Source organism: Phoxinus phoxinus (assembly GCF_949152265.1).
Source record: "Phoxinus phoxinus genome assembly, chromosome: 18".
NCBI lineage: Eukaryota > Metazoa > Chordata > Actinopteri > Cypriniformes > Leuciscidae > Phoxinus > Phoxinus phoxinus.
The window spans coordinates 11510895-11527964 of record NC_136893.1 but is presented as its reverse complement, the minus strand read 5'-3'; the positions used below and the strand labels follow the sequence as shown (position 1 = coordinate 11527964).

Sequence of the window (17070 nt, the reverse complement as noted above, 5' to 3'; positions counted from 1 at the left end):
CTTCAGATTCAGAAATATTTCTAATATGCTGAATTGGTGCTCAAGAAATATTTCTTATTATTATCAATGTTAAAAACATCGGGACAAACATGTGGACAAAATATGTCTTAGTTTATTTAAAACATATACATGAAAATGTAAGTAATAAATTCACCCCACGTGCATGTACGTTTCAGAGATGAGCAAAACTGGTGATCCTAGGGCCATGAATGGCTTTTAAGGAGATTGGACACAGATGGACAGTTGGTTTATTTGATGGGACACTGCTGAAGGCAGGGCAGCCTGAGGTTACGGTGACATCTCCCACTGAAGTTTGAAAGCCTTCCATATGGTCCAATGAGACAGAGAAGAATCCAAGTCAACTCTTAAAGACGGAAACAAAAATCTCATTTTTCATTCATTACAACTTAATCAAGAAAAAAGTTCCAAGAATAATGTTAACTTCGACCGCATCAGTTGCATAAGACGAGAAAATGCTCATGCTGTTTTTTTCCTTTGGAGACTTTTTCAATCTGTTTTCTTGGCTGGTGTTTTTGGACACAGCTGGCACTCCTCAGATCTGAGAGGAGAAGGAGAACTGTTATTTGAAGAGTATTCATGTATTTATTTTTCCTGTTCCCATGATATGTGTGATTCCTGAGGTCTGTCTTTTCTCAGACTTTTATTAACAACAACAGTTTTTCCATGGTTGATGAGCAATTCATTTGATCAGAGGACTTTTTTTTAACCTAAATAAACCAAAACATAAATACTGTTTGTTATAAATACTGTATCTCAACAACTACAGGGATTATTAAAAACCTACAGGTCTGAAATGTATGATGCATTGTTCGAAAAATGTTTATCCCTAACAGCTCATTAACACATTTACATTAAATTAAATAGAGCATCAACCCCAAATAAGGTTCATTAGGCCCTCGTATTACTGATATTTTCACTTTGAACACATTAAAGAGCAAATCGGCTTTAGCGGTTCAGAAAAGGAAGCGCAGGACACCAAGTAAATGTCTCAAAACAATATTTCACCCAGTCTATTTTGGTTTACATGCCTTTACCTCACTTCACGCCAAGGCAAAGATCTCATCAGTTACGTAAGGATGACGCAACGAGTGGATTATTTCCAAGTCCACTTGTCCTCCTTTGTGTTTTGACCTTACTGCTCCACTTATAGCCTTGCCTTATGCTCAGTGATTGGTTTAAAACCTCCACTGATACCATGGAACTAAATAAGTGTACAATAAGATGTGTCACAAATAAGTGTGTTTAAACTTTATTGAATTAGACTTTTTTTGTTTCATAAAATAATGTTTTCAATTTATATTCAACTAAAATATCACAAGTCAAAACAAACATAAACAAATATTGTTGGGTGCAATGTACAGTACACATTCCATCTTGCAGTCTGAAGGATTTTTTTTATGCACAGACCAATGAAAACAATAAATAAATTAAGGGTGTTGCATAGATTTAGCTTTTCATGGGGTCAGTTTAGTGCCTGCTTTTATAAAATACACAATAAGTGCTTTCCCTGAGACACAAAAAGATAATGTAATGAACAAATCCCAAAAAAATTATTTCAAACAATTGCATAGAAGCAAAGAGGAATGATAAATATTGTGTCCTTTTGTCTGTATGATAAAAGACTTAAACTATTAAAGTGCTGTCAAAGTAAACATAGTCAAACTGCTATGATGTGACTTTTAAAGTCACCTGTAATATCGGAGTCCAATACGAACAAATTAAAATAACAGCAAAGAGACAAACACTACCATTCAAAAGTTTGTGGTAAGATTTTTTTTTAAAAGAAATTAATACTTTTATTCAGTGAGGATGCTGAATAAATGCATTAAAGGCATTTATAATGTATATTATAAAATATTTATATTTAAAATAAATGTTCTTTTGAACGTTTTATTCATAAAAGAATCCTAGAAAAATGGTTTACACAAAAATATTAAGCTGTTTTTAACATTGATAATATTAAGAAATTACTTGAGCAGCAAATCAGCATATTAGAATGATTTCTGAAGGATCATGTGACACTGAAGACTGGAGGAAAGATGTCACATTAATATTTTAATATATATATATATATATATATATATATATATATATATATATATATATATATATATATATATATATATATATATATATATATAAAAAATCTTACTGAGCCCAAACTTTTGAACAGGAGTGTAGGCCCAGCTTTTAAAGTCTTTTGTAAAATCATCTATTAAAATAAATAATGATGCCAAAGCAAACTCATTGAGTAGAATGGGCTTAGAAAAAAAGACCTGAATACATAAGTTAAAATGTTAAAAATGTATATTAATTTAGGCCTACTAATTGTTGGAGAGGTATTAATCATATTGAGGTTATATGGACAAATCAAATGTCTTTAGACTGCATTGTGCTGCCATACATCCATTCTATTTAAAACATGAGAATAATATCCATCCGTAGAAACATGATCCATTTCCCTTTTACCTCTTATGGCAGGTATGGCAGATCTAGAACGATAAATCTGAGAGCACCATGGCAATCTGTTGGCAGTGTACTCATTTTTTTACTTTTTTCTTGGCTTCTTTATCCGCTTTCTCTTGTTCTGATCTTTTCTTCTCTTTTTTCTTCTCCTCTTTAGCTTCCTTGTACTTCCATATCGGTGGCTCTAAGTAACCTTTGGTTCGCTTCTTCTTCTTCTCCTTTTTGGGTGTTGGCTCTCCAGACTTAACCACTTGAATTTGGGGGATGCAGCCGGTGGGGAACACGCTATTGCGGCGGGCCATGCTGCGCGGGACGAACTTGCGGACGCCATTGGAGGCCATCGAGAGCACGCTGCCTCTACGGTCGTCGTTGGAACTGCATGAGACCAGCGAGACAGAAGAGGCAGAGTTAGCCGCGGCAGAGAGGGAGCCGTTGCTGTGCCGAATCGTGTGTTCCTCGAGCTTTTTCCCCGGGTGCATCTGCATCAGTTCAGGCACAGCCAGGCGTCTCTTGCCGACCTCCGGCGGGCTCGAGGGACACAACGGACGGCATCCGGTGACCACCAAGGGACTGTGGAAGCTTGTGGTCATACGCACCATATGGTCCAAGATGCCATTGTCCTGGGGGTCATGTGGAAAACTAAAAGCGAACGTGGACTTCAGGCGATGGGCGACCTTCTGTCCTGTGCTTTTTGTGGCTGTGGCCTTGGCCACCAGCTCCTTCAGGTCTGGCCACTCCGGGACATATTTTTCACAGAATTGTTCAGCCTGAGGTCTGCCGTTCAGTCGTCTAAGCTTGCATAATGTGTCAAAGCGACCTGTCTTCAGAGCCCATTCTCGTATATCCTTCCCCCTTGTAGCGTCCACAACATTTATGTCGGCCCCTAGCAAAAGAGAGACATGTAGGAGATGTAAACCATGATGATGATATAAAAAATGTTCCTCATTGCTTAGACACTGAAATGCATTTTTTTAGCCAAACATCCAAAAGCATATTCAAAACCTTTTTAAACACATATTCAGCATTTTATAGCACATTCTCATGCACAAATCCACATATATACATTAGAAGAGTATATTTAGATTTATTTTTGTGATTAGGTGTTCTGCTAATTTACATGCAAATGAACAATTAATAGGACAAAAAAACTAAATAGGATTCGTTTAAAATTCTATAGTATTTTTTATCTGCAGACTACAGTATTGTTATGTTGCAAGTTTCAAATAAGTTACTCTGAAAGACATCTTAGTAAGAGATCATGTTCATTTTGGTAAAAAAAAAAAAATCGAAGAAAGTTTAGTCTAAGTAAAGTGTTTTAATGTTTGAAGGTAGTACAATTTAAGCTGAGTTTAATCAGTGGCTTGCTCTGGTAAGAAATGCATAAATGTGGAAACACTGTATTGGTTGTTGACTAGAAAAATATTAGCAGTTGGTGTTACCCCACCGAGTGGCAACTTTGAGTATAACATCAATATCTTGTCTTGATTAACTTTGCATTTCCATTTATTTAATAATTATTTAAATTATCTGAATTAATCAGATGAATCATCCTAAGTGTGAAAGAAAAGTCGTTAACTTTGTTCAAGCAGAGCAAAACATATACAATATTTTTTTAGTAAGAGACTTTTTTTAAATTATCTTGCAAGATTAAATGATGTATAATAAGGATAATTTAATGTATTATTATTATTAGCTGGTCCAACTTAGGTTATATAACTAGTATTTACCAATCAACTGTCCTTTTTCATAACAAATGCAATAAAATAAGACCAAAACTCAGGCAATAACATTTCTTATTTCAAAGATTGTTAAATTGATTGTATTTAGATAAGTGAAAGACACTGACTTTTTGACAGTTGACTACGTGCAATGTAGGTGTCTTGAATTGTAACTGGTCTAAATAATCACTGTTAAGTGCACACATGGCTAATCCATTACTCGCCATCAGGGCTAATAATCCAAGGGATCAGAAAAGAAAATGTCCTCAGGTTTGTCTTTTAAACCTGCTCAAGCTTACGTCATATGTCACCAAATCATTGTGCTTCAGATTGTTTTCATCTACTTCACCTTATCATTTTCTGTAGGCACACTTCTAACTATGTATATGCCTATGTATTGTGGCATTTTGACTATATATTCCTAGCATCCTGGTTAGTGTTTACAGCTGGGTCCAAAAGTCACATTATAAGTCAAGTAAAAAATTTGGATACTAAGAAATGTCCAGTACCAGAAATTCATTTTTTTTTTTACATTTTCACTGATCTTATTATGATGATAATATTATTTTAAATACAAAAGAAAATTGCAAAACAGCAGCATTTGGTTTCAGACTTTTGCAACTTACAACATTTTGACGTGTAAATTTGTCATTCTCTTATAAAAAATATTATAAACAACTGTTTATAAAGTGTAAAAATGTCGTAATACTTGTTTGATGTGTTATGTATGTGTTGCATTGTGTTTTAATCATTACATATATGACAACAGTATGCGACTACACCTATTTTTATAGATTGTGCTTTTCTTTTGGGATGAAATAGAAACAGCATCCCATGGTTTCCAATATTATGCAACCATTCACGTAATCCAAACTCCCTAAAGAAAGCTGCTAGTAACTCAACCTATCTGACCTGGTCAGTTTGTAAACTAATTATTCCAATCCTAAAATAACGTACCAGCCATGAGCAGTGATGCCACACAGTCATCGCTGCCCTGCATGACAGCCTTGAGGAGTGCGGTGAAGCCTCGGTGGTCCCGGAGATCCATGTCCACCCCAGAGAAGTAATTTAGGATGTAGGTGAGGATGGATACGAAACCTGCAATATTTATAGATTTAATAAATACGTTTAGTGCAGAAACAATTTACATTTAGAACAAAAATAACAAAAATATGTTCTAAGATGTTTTGCTAACGTTCCCTTATCATTAAGTTTTCTGAACGTTTAAAACATCCGGTTAAATTATTATTATTTTTTTAATCCAATTTAATAATTTTGCAAACATTATGAGAACGTCTCAAAATGTTCAGAAAGCATTCAAACGTAACAAATATAACATTTAAAAAACATTACAGGGAAAAAAATTCTAAGAAATATGTTTTTTGTGCTGATGTTTTCGTGCAGATAACTTTGACAGAATGTTCTATTGACGTTACTGGAAGAATGTTTGTTCATAACTTTGAGAGAACCTTATCAGAACGTTAGCCAAAGTTTCGGAGATCGTGTCTCGTTAGCTGGGTCGTATTTTTGTATTCGTTATTAAAGATCCTACCAGCCTGTGCAGCGATCATGAGTGCAGTGTTGCCATCATTATCTTGATGGTTGATATCCAGAAATGGGCACTGGTTGAGTCCATACACAATGTCCACAAAGCCTTTTGAAACGGCCAACATCAGACCGTTCTATCAGAAAACAAGGAGAGGATTTGTCAGCATATATACAAAGATCTAAACCATCTCTTCTGCCAAATGTCTGATATGTGAATGATGCTTTATGAGTAACAATATCTCACTCCCCTACCCTGCCGTTTATGTCTAGTTCCATGACTTCGTCTCTTGTAGCACCCCTCTCCAAAACTCTGCGTAGGGCTGGCGCATTGTTCTTGGCACAGGCTTGGTACAAGGTGTTGGCAGGGCCTCCACTGGCATCTTCCCGCTCATAGTTAGGGAGCACGGAGTCATCTGACAGCACACTCCCAGAATCTGAATCATTCTCAGAAACTGACAACTCAGAGGCATCCTCGTCTGGACCAGAGCCCAGATTTGGATCCTCCTGCACCGTGACTTTAACCTCAGCCATCTGGCCAGCACGAGCCAGGACTCACACGCTCAGCAGGCACTTCATCATCATCATCTGTGTCCTCGCTGCGCCCTCCCTGGAATCTGGGATGCAAAGATATAGATAAAGGTTCAGATGAAACCCCACTTTGATTGTCCAACACACCACGTACATATAAATATATATATATAGGTCTATATATATATATATATATATATATATATATATATATATAAAAAATTAAGACAAGTTTACTTTACATAGCCAATTGCCATAGTAGGAAATAATAGCTTAAACAAAGTAAAAAACAAAGTTGTTTGCCTGCTGTCTTAAAATTGCTTAAACATAAAAAAAAAAAATCTAATTTAGTTGAGGAGAAGCAATCAGTATCACAATTAGTATTTTTGTCACATCATTAAAAGTATCTAAACATCCTTAGAACAACTTAAAATTAGCCTTACTTGAAAAGCAAAAAGATTTGAATCCTTCTATTAGAGAATCTTGAATTAAGTTTATAGTATACTTTTTGCCGGTTTTTAAGCATATATTTAGATAATGACCATCAATCTTTCTTCCAAAACGTGTTTTTGCCTCACAATGATCCACCATGGTAAGCAAGCATATTGTAAGTGTTTATTTAAACATGACGGTATAGTTTTCGCGGGAAATTGGGTATAGGCTAGGCTACTCGTCCGTGAGTGTCGTGTCATATCTGTTAATAGAAAAGTCTTTCATTACTAAGCCCCTCAAGTGAAGTTTGAAGAAAAAAAATGATCTGGTAATGGTAACGTGTACACAAAACGTTTCCCTTGCACACATACAAGCTTTTCATGCATGCATACTTTTTTGCAGGGTAGTGTTGTGGATAGCCATATTTGTAGCCATTTGTGGCCCTTTCGGATTTAAAATTATAATGAAGAGGTGAACATTGTTGTGATTGACAGACAGTAATCTGCACAACTTCACTAAACTGAGCTGTAACAGAGCTTCACAATAGCTATGTCTGGGATGAGGCTATTTATTACAGGAGAACATAGTTACTATTCATTATTTTGACTGAAGGCGGAACTTACGAAGCAAAACATTTAAGCAACGTGATGAATGTGAATGAGAAGGAACCTATGAACTTTTGTTCAGGCTTTCTGAAAATATTCAAAGGAATGTTGAAAACATTAAAAACAGGTCAGTAAGTGTACGCCAAACTAAACTGCAAAATGAGGAACTATTTCACAAGGCAAGCATACATATTGATATTCTCTGTCTTCAATTTCTAATATTGTTGCCATTCTCTAAATGGTTTGGACAAGAGAGTTTTGTGCTAATTGCTCAGGAGGACATAATCAGTTAGTCAAACTTTAACCTCATGATTAATTTGTCTGCTTATATATGATACTTTTGATTAATCAAAATCATAATAGTTAAGACCATTCCCACTTTCAAACCTACAGGAGCAAGCCATAGAGCACTTAACCTCAGGTTACTCATGTAAGTCTCTGATAAAAGCATTTTCTATGGCTACTTTTCTCACGCTTTTCTATAGAAAGAGAAGCTACATGCAACATTGCTCCTTTTTATTTTTGAATCTTTAATAATAATACAAAGAAAACATATTTGCTCTCACGGTGCTTTCCCAGCTATATTTAGCCATTGTTACTGGTAGCACAGCAGCCAGTGCAGACTGACATATATGCACTGTGTGTGTGTGTGTGTGTGTGTGTGTGTGTGAGAGAGAGAGACACAGAAGGGGGTAGTGAGGATGGGAAAACATTCCCTGTTAGTGCCACATAAACAGTCTGTCCTATGAGAACCACAACACTGTCCACATACTGGTTTAATTCTTCAGACCACACAGTACAACAGCACTGTCCCACTGTCAACCCAAACACAATACTGCACAATACCAGTCAAGCTTTATGCACATTTACATTTGTTTAATGATTTACATTTACTCTTTTTTTAGGTAGTTTTACTTCTTAATTTTTTGGTTTCAATGGTGTTGTGTCTTGTGGTGATATATATATATATACACACACATTATATACATATAATATATATAATGACAACTCTCTGAGTGTTTGGCTTGGTAATGGATATGACAATGTTGATATGCTTAGTTTTGGTAGAATAGGCCGAGATCAGCTAACAGTTGCTGCTGCAGAGCAAGTATGATACTTGCTACTGCCAATACATGCACAACCCACTGCTGTAAGCAAGTACTGTAAGACATACTGCTGCTGTACATTCTAGCATACATGAAATTGAATTACCCATAGCAGCATCTATACAGGTGGAGCTGGGGAAGATGGAGAGTTTCTGAATGTTTGCTCCAACCAGTGTTGCCAACTCTCCCAAGACAAATAAGAAACCGCAGCTTTAAAAACAAGCCCAAAACAAGCAAAATATTATTGTATTATTTATTATCATCAATATTATTTATTATCAATAAATGAGCGAGATATGACGAATTACGCTATATCACTTTTATTATTTGACTGATTGGCTATTAGCTGTGAGCAGAGTGTCAATCAATGTATTGGAGAATATAGCGACCATAAATGTAAAAGAAACAAAGTTGCTTGTCAGATATTCCTAAGCAACCATATTTTTTAAAAACAAGTTAAAAAAAATTACTTAAAATTTTTTTAACGAATAAAGAAGCCCAAAGTCGCATATTATAAGCGGACTTTACAACTGGCTGCAACTGCTATAGCAAATATAGCAAAATATAGCAAATATTTGAAGGTTGAGCAGCGAGCTCATTGGCTACTGATACAGCAGGAACCAATCAGCTGTGCCCTATATAGAATGATGTGATTGCAAGCAGATTGAGTCAAGGACATCAGCCTGTCAATCTAGAGTTTCAGTTTGCTCCATTAGCTGTAGCTGCACATTTTTTTTAAAGTTTAACTTATTTTATTCTTATTAAGCATTATATTATCTATCCCACAGTACAAAATAAATTAACTATGTAGTTCCACATAAATTGAGTTGACAGTGGTAAAACCAAAACCCTCTCTCTTCCTTTTAAAAATATTTATTTCCTGTTAGGGTCCTAGCGAAATTTTAAAGATCCCCAAAATGTTGCCCGATTAGAAATTCCACAGGACTCAATAATTGGTTACAAAATCGTATGTAGACTTTCCTACATTTTTTTTGGCCATAATTCATGACCAATTTTTGAAAGCAGAATCCCAAATATATAATGCATTATTTTTAATAAAATGATATTTCTATTTCACATTGCTCATATTTACAATTGTTTTTGTTCATGATGTGAACACTCGCATCACAATTTCAATTTGACTTAAAATTACAAATAAATAAATAAATTTTGAAATCTAAACATTAGAAGATCATTTTGTTTTTCAGACAAAATGTTCAAATTATAAAACATATATATTTTGTTCAAGGACAATACAATTAAATGTCATGTTACCTACCGATAATACATACTTGTGCAGTAATGTAACATGTTTTAGCATAATTTTGGAGCAAAAACAAATAATATGCTAGCAACTTGTTTCTATACACACTTATCAATTGTTCATTTATGTTGTACCACTTGATGCGCCCTTTCAGCAATTCTGCTCGTTTCCCCAACCTTTCCAAAATCTATATGCACCAAATCAATAAACACATCCATTGTATCTCACCATTAAAATTGCTCAGAAGAAGGTTTAATGTTGTCCACGTCTCACTGGGTGATCAGATTGCTCCTGCTGTGTCTGTGTAGTTCTCCTAGTATGGATTCTTACTGTAGACTGTGTGATCCCGCCGGACAGAGTCGTGGCCCTGCCTGTCCCCTCCTCCCAGCCCTCCGAAACTGCTTGGCCTCCGATCACTGAGGAATCCTTCTAAATCTTGACACAGGTGCTCTGTTAAGACAGGCATGTCCTCTCATCCTGATTACAGGAGATTTGTGGATTAACATTAAGAAATGGCAGCTGCCAGTGAGATGGTCACTGCTTCACTTCTGTGGTCGGAGCTGGTAAATTTCAAGTTAAAAGAATGTTACACGCATAAAAACCATATAACAGTAAACCTTACAGATCATGTGTGTGCTGGGAATTGCATGACGTGTATTATGAACTTTGCTGCAGTTTCTAAAATCACACTGCCACTGCTTTTCTAGCGAGTTGAATCGGATTGTTCATGCCCGCTTGCGCCTGCTTCAAAACACCCATGTCTTACATGCCCTGAAATAGCTGGATCAGAATATGGTCGAGTTTAGCCAATTAAAACGCGCTTAAGCATATCAGACAAGCCCAGGTAACACCTCGTGGCACATCTTACAGCCAGGTGTCACTCATCTGGCAGCAGTCATGTGAAAAATCAGAGGGACTGAAACTGAAACTAATCTTACCAACTGTGATTAATCTGTTCCAATCTATGGTTCCAATACCCTAATTATTTCTTGGCCAATGGCCGAACAGCGAAGACACCTGTTTTTTTTAGGCCCCATGAATCTGTATACTAATGAAGTGAAAATCCTGGGTAATCATTTTCAAGCATGTTATGATGTCTGTAATTAATAGTGCATTAGAAGTTCATATTTACAAATTGGGAAGTCGTAATTATTACGTCAGGTGTGTAATAAAGTCACTTTGGTCCGAGGTTATATTTCTAGAAATAATTTTGTAAATTAAATGGTTATAGGCCTATTGTCTATAGTAATTGTACAATACTATGGTATTTTGTACATGCAACATAGTTTTAGCGGAACTGAAAAAAATTATTTCATTTATTTTAACAAAATTACCTGAAACTCTGAGATTAAAGAAAGTTCAGTTTCCCAATTGTAATTATGACTTGGTGGTGGCGTTCTTGTGCATTCATCTCATAAATACGATCTTCCCGACATGACTTGAATGCACAATTGTAAATCACTTTCTGTTATTGCATGTTTTGAGAAACTCAAAACTCCGTCTAAATTATAATTTACTCAAACCAATGGGTCTCATTCACATACACATTTGTGCGTGAAATCTGCATACAAATCTTTTGCGCTCTTAAAACAAAAGAGGGCATTTATGCATGACATCATGGCATTGTGAACAACCAGAACAGTGTAATATTTCAAATTCAATTAAGTTTATCCAGCAAAATGAGCTGACACATTTGTTGGTTAGCCACAAAATACATTTCATCAGGGCCTTGGAATGAAATATCTGAACAAAACAAACATGAATCATGGTGTATTCCAGATGGGAACAATACAATTTTTGTGAAATTCATGGTTTCTCTATTTAGCTCGGTTATTTCAAATATCTGTAGTCAGAAACATGGAATTCATTGTGACCCCCCCCCCCCCCCCCCCAACCTTAATTCCTTGCACATGCAAAATCTTACTTTAAAAAGAATGTTAGCTTCTATTAATTCATATAACCCCGACTTTGTGAGTATGATAGTAGGCTAACCCTATATACAATGTGTGAAGTGTTTGTTCAGTGCAAAGCAAAGCCAGCCAAACCTTGCAGTAGTTTAGAGCTGGATCAGACCAGGTTGGCTGGATGAGTTGGATTCGAAGAGCAGGAGGAGAGGTGATATGCGGACACAGTTATTTTCTCAGACTGTTGACCTGAAGCACAAGAGTTATTACAGTGCAAAGACTCAGGAAATGAGACAGAGAAAGAGGAGGCTCAGCTGGCCTTGGAGATCATTCAAGTGGGGTGCTTTTGCACGGACTCTCTCCACAAGAGGAGATAGATTTAATACAAAAGAAAACTGATATGTGTTGATTTAAAATGTGTCCGTTAATATAAATACCACATAAATTATCCATTGCCGTGTTTACTGTTTTCCATGTGCATTTTAAAGTGTTTATTCCCCATTACACCAGCAGAGGGCAACAAACTGCACATCTACTGCATCTGTTACTATTGGGTGGGTGTTGTTATGCAGTGTTTTCAGGGTACTCCGTGTACCAACACAGAATCTACCTCAGCACAATTCATCTGCTTAGTTTTTACATGCTTAAAGTACTTTTTATTTATAGTTTATTAACACATTTTAAAATATAATGAAAACTAAATCTGAAGGATTTCTGACGGATCATGTGACAAGGAAGACTGGAGAATTCAGCTTGCCATCATGAACAAGAGCTTCCCAAGTCAACATACACATGGAGACATCTATAATTAATGAGGGATGTGTGACTCGTCATTTTTGAATATTAGGCCTACTGTGCAAGAAGTCGGTCAGTGTTACAGTATAGTCACAGTAAAAATGGTTTACATGCACACACATATAGTAGCTACCCTACGGTATATTCTAATTATGTGTAATTAGCATAATTGTGGCGTACTGTCATTATGTTCAAAGTACCGAATTTCCTTCTAATTATATGTTCTTGTAAACTTCTTCTTTTAAGATCTGTTATCTTTAGATAGACCAGCAAAATCTAGTCAGAATGTGTCATTCTAGCTCTCTTTATTTGTACCATATGATCTGTGTTTGTGTGTGTGTGTATGCATGCATGCATGTATGAGGTATGTTTGCAGGATGACGGGCTGCTGAGCTCTAAGTTTAGTCATAAAAGCAGTACTAAAGACAGCCATGTGCAGAGTTATTATTAGAGTCTTGGCAGTGTTTCCAGAGCCCATCTTTACACGTTTTGGCTTCAGTTCGGAGGGGCTCAGCCGGATCACATTCTGCTTTCTGCCGTCCTTCTCTTCTTTCACTCTCGCTGTCCACGAACATACACCACCACAGAAGAATCTGTCTAGAGGAAAATCCGACACAAATTAGTGTGTGGCTTGGGCTGTGCAATATGAGAGAGAGAGAGAGAGAGAGAGCGAGAGAGAGACTAACATTTGTAATTGTATAAACGTGTGTTTTGACTCCAGGCCAGGTGAAGAGGGAATGAGCAGCAGACTCAGGAATGCGTATGTCTACTCTGCTCTGCTCAGAAAAGCACACATATATTGTGGGCCACCCAAGTATGCATATCATGACACGGCCATTCATCTAACCTGGAAAATATCAAGGCTAAAATAAGCATGGAACTTGCACAGGTTCGCGACAAGTAAACAAAAGATCCGACTAAAAGGCTTCTTGTCTAATTTATAGTGGGTCAATTATATCAGTAATTAGCTTTCTAGCAGAAATACATACAGTATGCTATACTTCATTTAAATACGTTTTTTTTTTCTTCAAGTTTCAGTTTAGTTTTTTCACAATAGGCTATATACATATATATATATATATAGAATTGTAGTATTTTAGGGCGGCCCAAGTTAATTTATCATATAATTATGTTTAAGTTCTCTGGGCTGTCTAATAGGCTTAACTATTCTAGTGGGGCTGTTTTTAATAGCGGTATTTGTTACCGTACTTGTTTTTTGAAGGCGGTTTCGAATTTTATACTATCTAAAATGTATTTGAGGTCAAATTTATTTTTAGTTTAGTTGCTTTTTAATGTTTTATTTTTATTTAGTTGTTTATATTGCTTGTTATGCTTTATATATTTTTATTTCAGTAAATTTAAATGGTTTCATTTTATTTTTTATTTTTACACAATATTGCATGTTTTTTTTTTTTGCATTTATTTGATAAAAAGAAATGACAGTAAAAGTAGTATTGTGAAATTTTATTATAATTTACAGTTTTATATTGTAATATATTGTAAATGTAATTTAACCTGTGATGGAAAAGCTGAATTTTCAGCATCATTACTCCAGTCTTCAGTGTCACATGATCCTTCAGAAATCATACTAATATGCTGATTTCATGCTCAAGAAACATTTTGCTTAAAATTCAGCTGCTTAAATTTTCTGTGGAAATCTTTTTTTCACCCATGACTTTTTGATTAACAGAAAGTTCAAAATAACATGATTTATTTGAAATAGAACTGTTTGGTAACAATTGAAAATTCTTTATTGTCACTTTTATCAATGTAATGCATCCTTGCAAAAGTTTTCATTTCTTTAAAAAAAACAAAAAAATCTTACTGACCTCAAACTTTTAAATGGTAGTGTATATATGACTACACCAAGGGTACATACGTAGGACAAAAACAAAGTTGAGAAACACTAAATTAGTTTAACATGTTCAGAGATTTCTGGAAGACTCCACAGCCTCCTCCTCCTCCTCAAGCCTTTGTTGTAAGTTTTAAAATGGGCAGCTATTATGAATTATATCTGACAGCTTCTGTGTCGGTGCCCTGAGCCCAGCACAGCTGCCTTATTTGGGTTATTTGCTGCTTTTTATGCTTGCACCATGCCAAAAGCCGTGTGTCATCCAGTCAGACTGGATAGGAAACAACAAGAGTGAATAACAGTAAAAGAATAAGAAGAAAAGGAGGATGATGAAGAAGTAGGAGATATAGGAGAAGGACAGAAACTTGTTCTAAGAATCAGTGTGGTGTTGTGCAAGGGAGGCACAATCGATGTTGAAATTGATGTACAGAGGGTGGAGAGGATTCGGCCGAATGGGAGGTAGATTCATGCAGCCAATGACAAGCCAGAAAAGGCTGACTCATGAGTGGTTAGATGTTCTGTTCTCAAAAGGTCCCAAAAGCCAAGGAGCTTGCAAAAACAAGCTACTTTTGTCAAAGGAAAGGAGAAAGAACAGAAAGTTATCTTTACTGTGGTGTGGTTAACCTAATCTCAGGAACAAACCCGGTTTTAGGGGGAGGGGAAGAGAGGCCTGACTGAGACCCACAGCAAGACCTTCCCACCTGAGAGAAGACGCTTTAGTCTGGACAACAGCACTCTCTCGTCTGCTTAAGTCCACTTCAAAAGAGACAAAAACAAACCATCCTTCTCCATAATTCATTATCTATGTGCAAGAACGTTCCAGAGGATCATACAAATTTGAAGCTGGGCTGCGAATCAAAGCTCTGGCACGACAAACCATAAGAAAGACAGGGATTTTGAAGGAGGGAGGGAGTATCGACAAGGAGAGTCACATTGACAGAGGCTGCTGGAATATGAAGGCTCTTCCAAAAAACCAGGGACGAACAGATCAGATTTTGGGTGCTATGGCGGATATGCTGACATCTCTGGCGATACCCAATCAGAAGTGGGTGAGTGACTTGTTTGGCCTTTCACCTTTGCACTAAGATGTTCACTTTGTAAACAATATTTATGCAACACACGTGACCATCGCACAATTATACCATTGATATCTGTAATCATTTTTGGTTGACTTTTGGTTTTATATAAGCAAATTTTGTTTTGATATGTATTCACATATAACTCCAAATGATGAACGGCAGCTGGTTTTAAGTGTCTGTAGAACAATCCACATGTATTTGAAATGTACTGTAACTTAGCGTGGTCATAACCATATAATTCACGGAGCAGAAAGAGTCAGTTGCTGTTATTTTTTTCAAGACTTAAGTCAGAGTTCTATTTTTCCAAGTCAGAAAAAATAAACAAACTATTTGCAAACATGCAAATACAGAATGTGTATTTGTTCATTTGAGGATAAGAAATGACAGATGAACAATTAAACGTACAATGTGAAGTGTGTTCTTTCTCTGTAATGTGTAAAGCTTCAGAAAAACAATTTATAGAAAGATTAAATGACCCTTTGTTTAAGAACATCCATATTTAAAATTATGTCATGACAAGAAAATCCATCGAAGGAAGAACACATCACAGATATGAAAGGAATGGAGGGATAAACAATGAAGTCAGTCAAAGAATGACAGAGAAACATTTCTGGGGGAAACTATGCAAGAACAGAGTGACCGGTTTGCAAGACACTCTCCTGGGTGTTTTGAAGGAATTTAGAGCACTTGCAGGAGCAGGAAACTAGCGCTGATTAAGACATTTCCTCATAATCAAACACGGGCATGCAGTCTTCTTAAAACAGCTGTCAAGCGGTAAGTCTAACTGGCTGTTTACTGTTCTTTATGGCATTCAAAAAAGTTTTACTCCCCCCCCCCCCCAAATCAATCATATCTTTTTTTTCCTTCAAAACCACTCTAAAGAACCTGTCACTCAAACTGTAAGACAACAAACAAGGGAATGATTGACAGGCAAAATATTTTCTTTTTTACATATAATATTACCATCTTATTTAAAATTAACCCTATATATATATATATATATGGTTTAAAATACCACTCTTTTGTGTTTTCAGTTCCACTGCTCTTGCCAAAGTAAAGTCTGAGGAGGAAAACATTTGTGTCAGGAATGTTAAAGACTATTTGGTAGAAAATCGTCTGCTAAGAACATAAAAGTAAATGTGATCTAAAATGTAACATAATATCAGTCTTTTGGATTTAAAAAAATCCCTAAAATATTGTTACATTTTGCAGTTATAGTCAACCTTTGAATCTCAACAACATTTATCTCTAAAATCTTAAAGGTTCACCCAAAAATAAAAATCCGTCATTCATTTCTCTCCCTCATGTAGGCTAGTGGTTCCAAACCCGTAAGACTTTCGTTCATCTTCGAAACACAAATGAAGTGTAAAAGTAAAAGTAATCCATGTGACTCCAGTGGTTTGCACAAAAAAATCCATAATTTACCACATTGTTTACCACAAAATATTAATTTCCGAAGCGCGTTCACGAGAGCACAACTACGCATGCGTGTTGTGTTGACCGAGAGCAGTTTGCGCATCAACACAACACGCATGCGCCCCGGTTCACGACACGAACGCACCACTACCGACCGACCACTACTGTGCGTATTTGCTGACGCGAGAGCAGGCGTTGTTGCAAACATGCTTTGGAGATTAATATATTGTAAATAAAGTTGTATTTTTTTTAAACTCTCGTTCATAAAAGTGAGGTTAAAGGATTAGTTCACGTTCAAAACAATTCTTGCTGATAATTTACTCACCCCGATGTCAT

The 17070-nt window shown here is 36.1% G+C and overlaps 2 protein-coding genes across 6 annotated transcripts in view; one reads left to right on the top strand and one right to left on the bottom strand.

Moving 5' to 3' along the window:
* Positions 1-136: 136 nt before the first annotated feature.
* ankrd33aa (ankyrin repeat domain 33Aa) lies at positions 137-12195 on the bottom strand. Of its 4 annotated transcripts, none has more exons than XM_079587735.1 (6): positions 11734-12195; positions 9917-10248; positions 6006-6367; positions 5758-5887; positions 5163-5303; positions 137-3370 (listed from the first exon to the last, which is right to left on the bottom strand). In XM_079587735.1, exons 3-6 carry the CDS (start codon positions 6282-6284, stop codon positions 2562-2564), a joined length of 1359 nt encoding a protein of 452 aa, XP_079443861.1. In that variant the 5' UTR covers positions 6285-6367; positions 9917-10248; positions 11734-12195; the 3' UTR covers positions 137-2561. The 4 variants fall into 4 exon arrangements, 3 of the variants coding, with proteins under 3 accessions (XP_079443861.1, XP_079443862.1, XP_079443860.1); XM_079587736.1 differs by lacking the exon at positions 11734-12195 and adding an exon at positions 8531-8634 and having other exon boundaries at positions 9917-11517; XR_013794806.1 differs by lacking the exon at positions 11734-12195 and having other exon boundaries at positions 144-364; positions 443-3370; positions 9917-11517.
* Positions 12196-14734: 2539 nt separating this feature from the next.
* Positions 14735-17070, top strand: part of arhgef25a (Rho guanine nucleotide exchange factor (GEF) 25a) — a 79478-nt gene continuing 77142 nt past the window's right edge. Inside the window, exon 1 of one of the 2 annotated variants that reach the window (XM_079588280.1) lies at positions 14735-15288. In XM_079588280.1, the coding sequence (XP_079444406.1) occupies positions 15193-15288 (96 nt within the window). In that variant the 5' untranslated portion in view covers positions 14735-15192. The remainder of the gene's footprint in view (positions 15289-17070) is intronic. The other variant, XM_079588283.1, reaches the window with a different exon arrangement.

Coding starts and splice junctions, on each gene's coding strand:
- ankrd33aa (XM_079587735.1), bottom strand. CDS start 6,284: ATGGCTGAGGTTAAAGTCACGGTGCAGGAGGATCCAAATCTGGGCTCT. Junction 5,888..6,005: donor AACTAGACATAAACGGCAGG/GTAGGGGAGTGA, acceptor GTTTTCTGATAG/AACGGTCTGATGTTGGCCGT. Junction 3,371..5,162: donor GGCATCACTGCTCATGGCTG/GTACGTTATTTT, acceptor CTCTTTTGCTAG/GGGCCGACATAAATGTTGTG.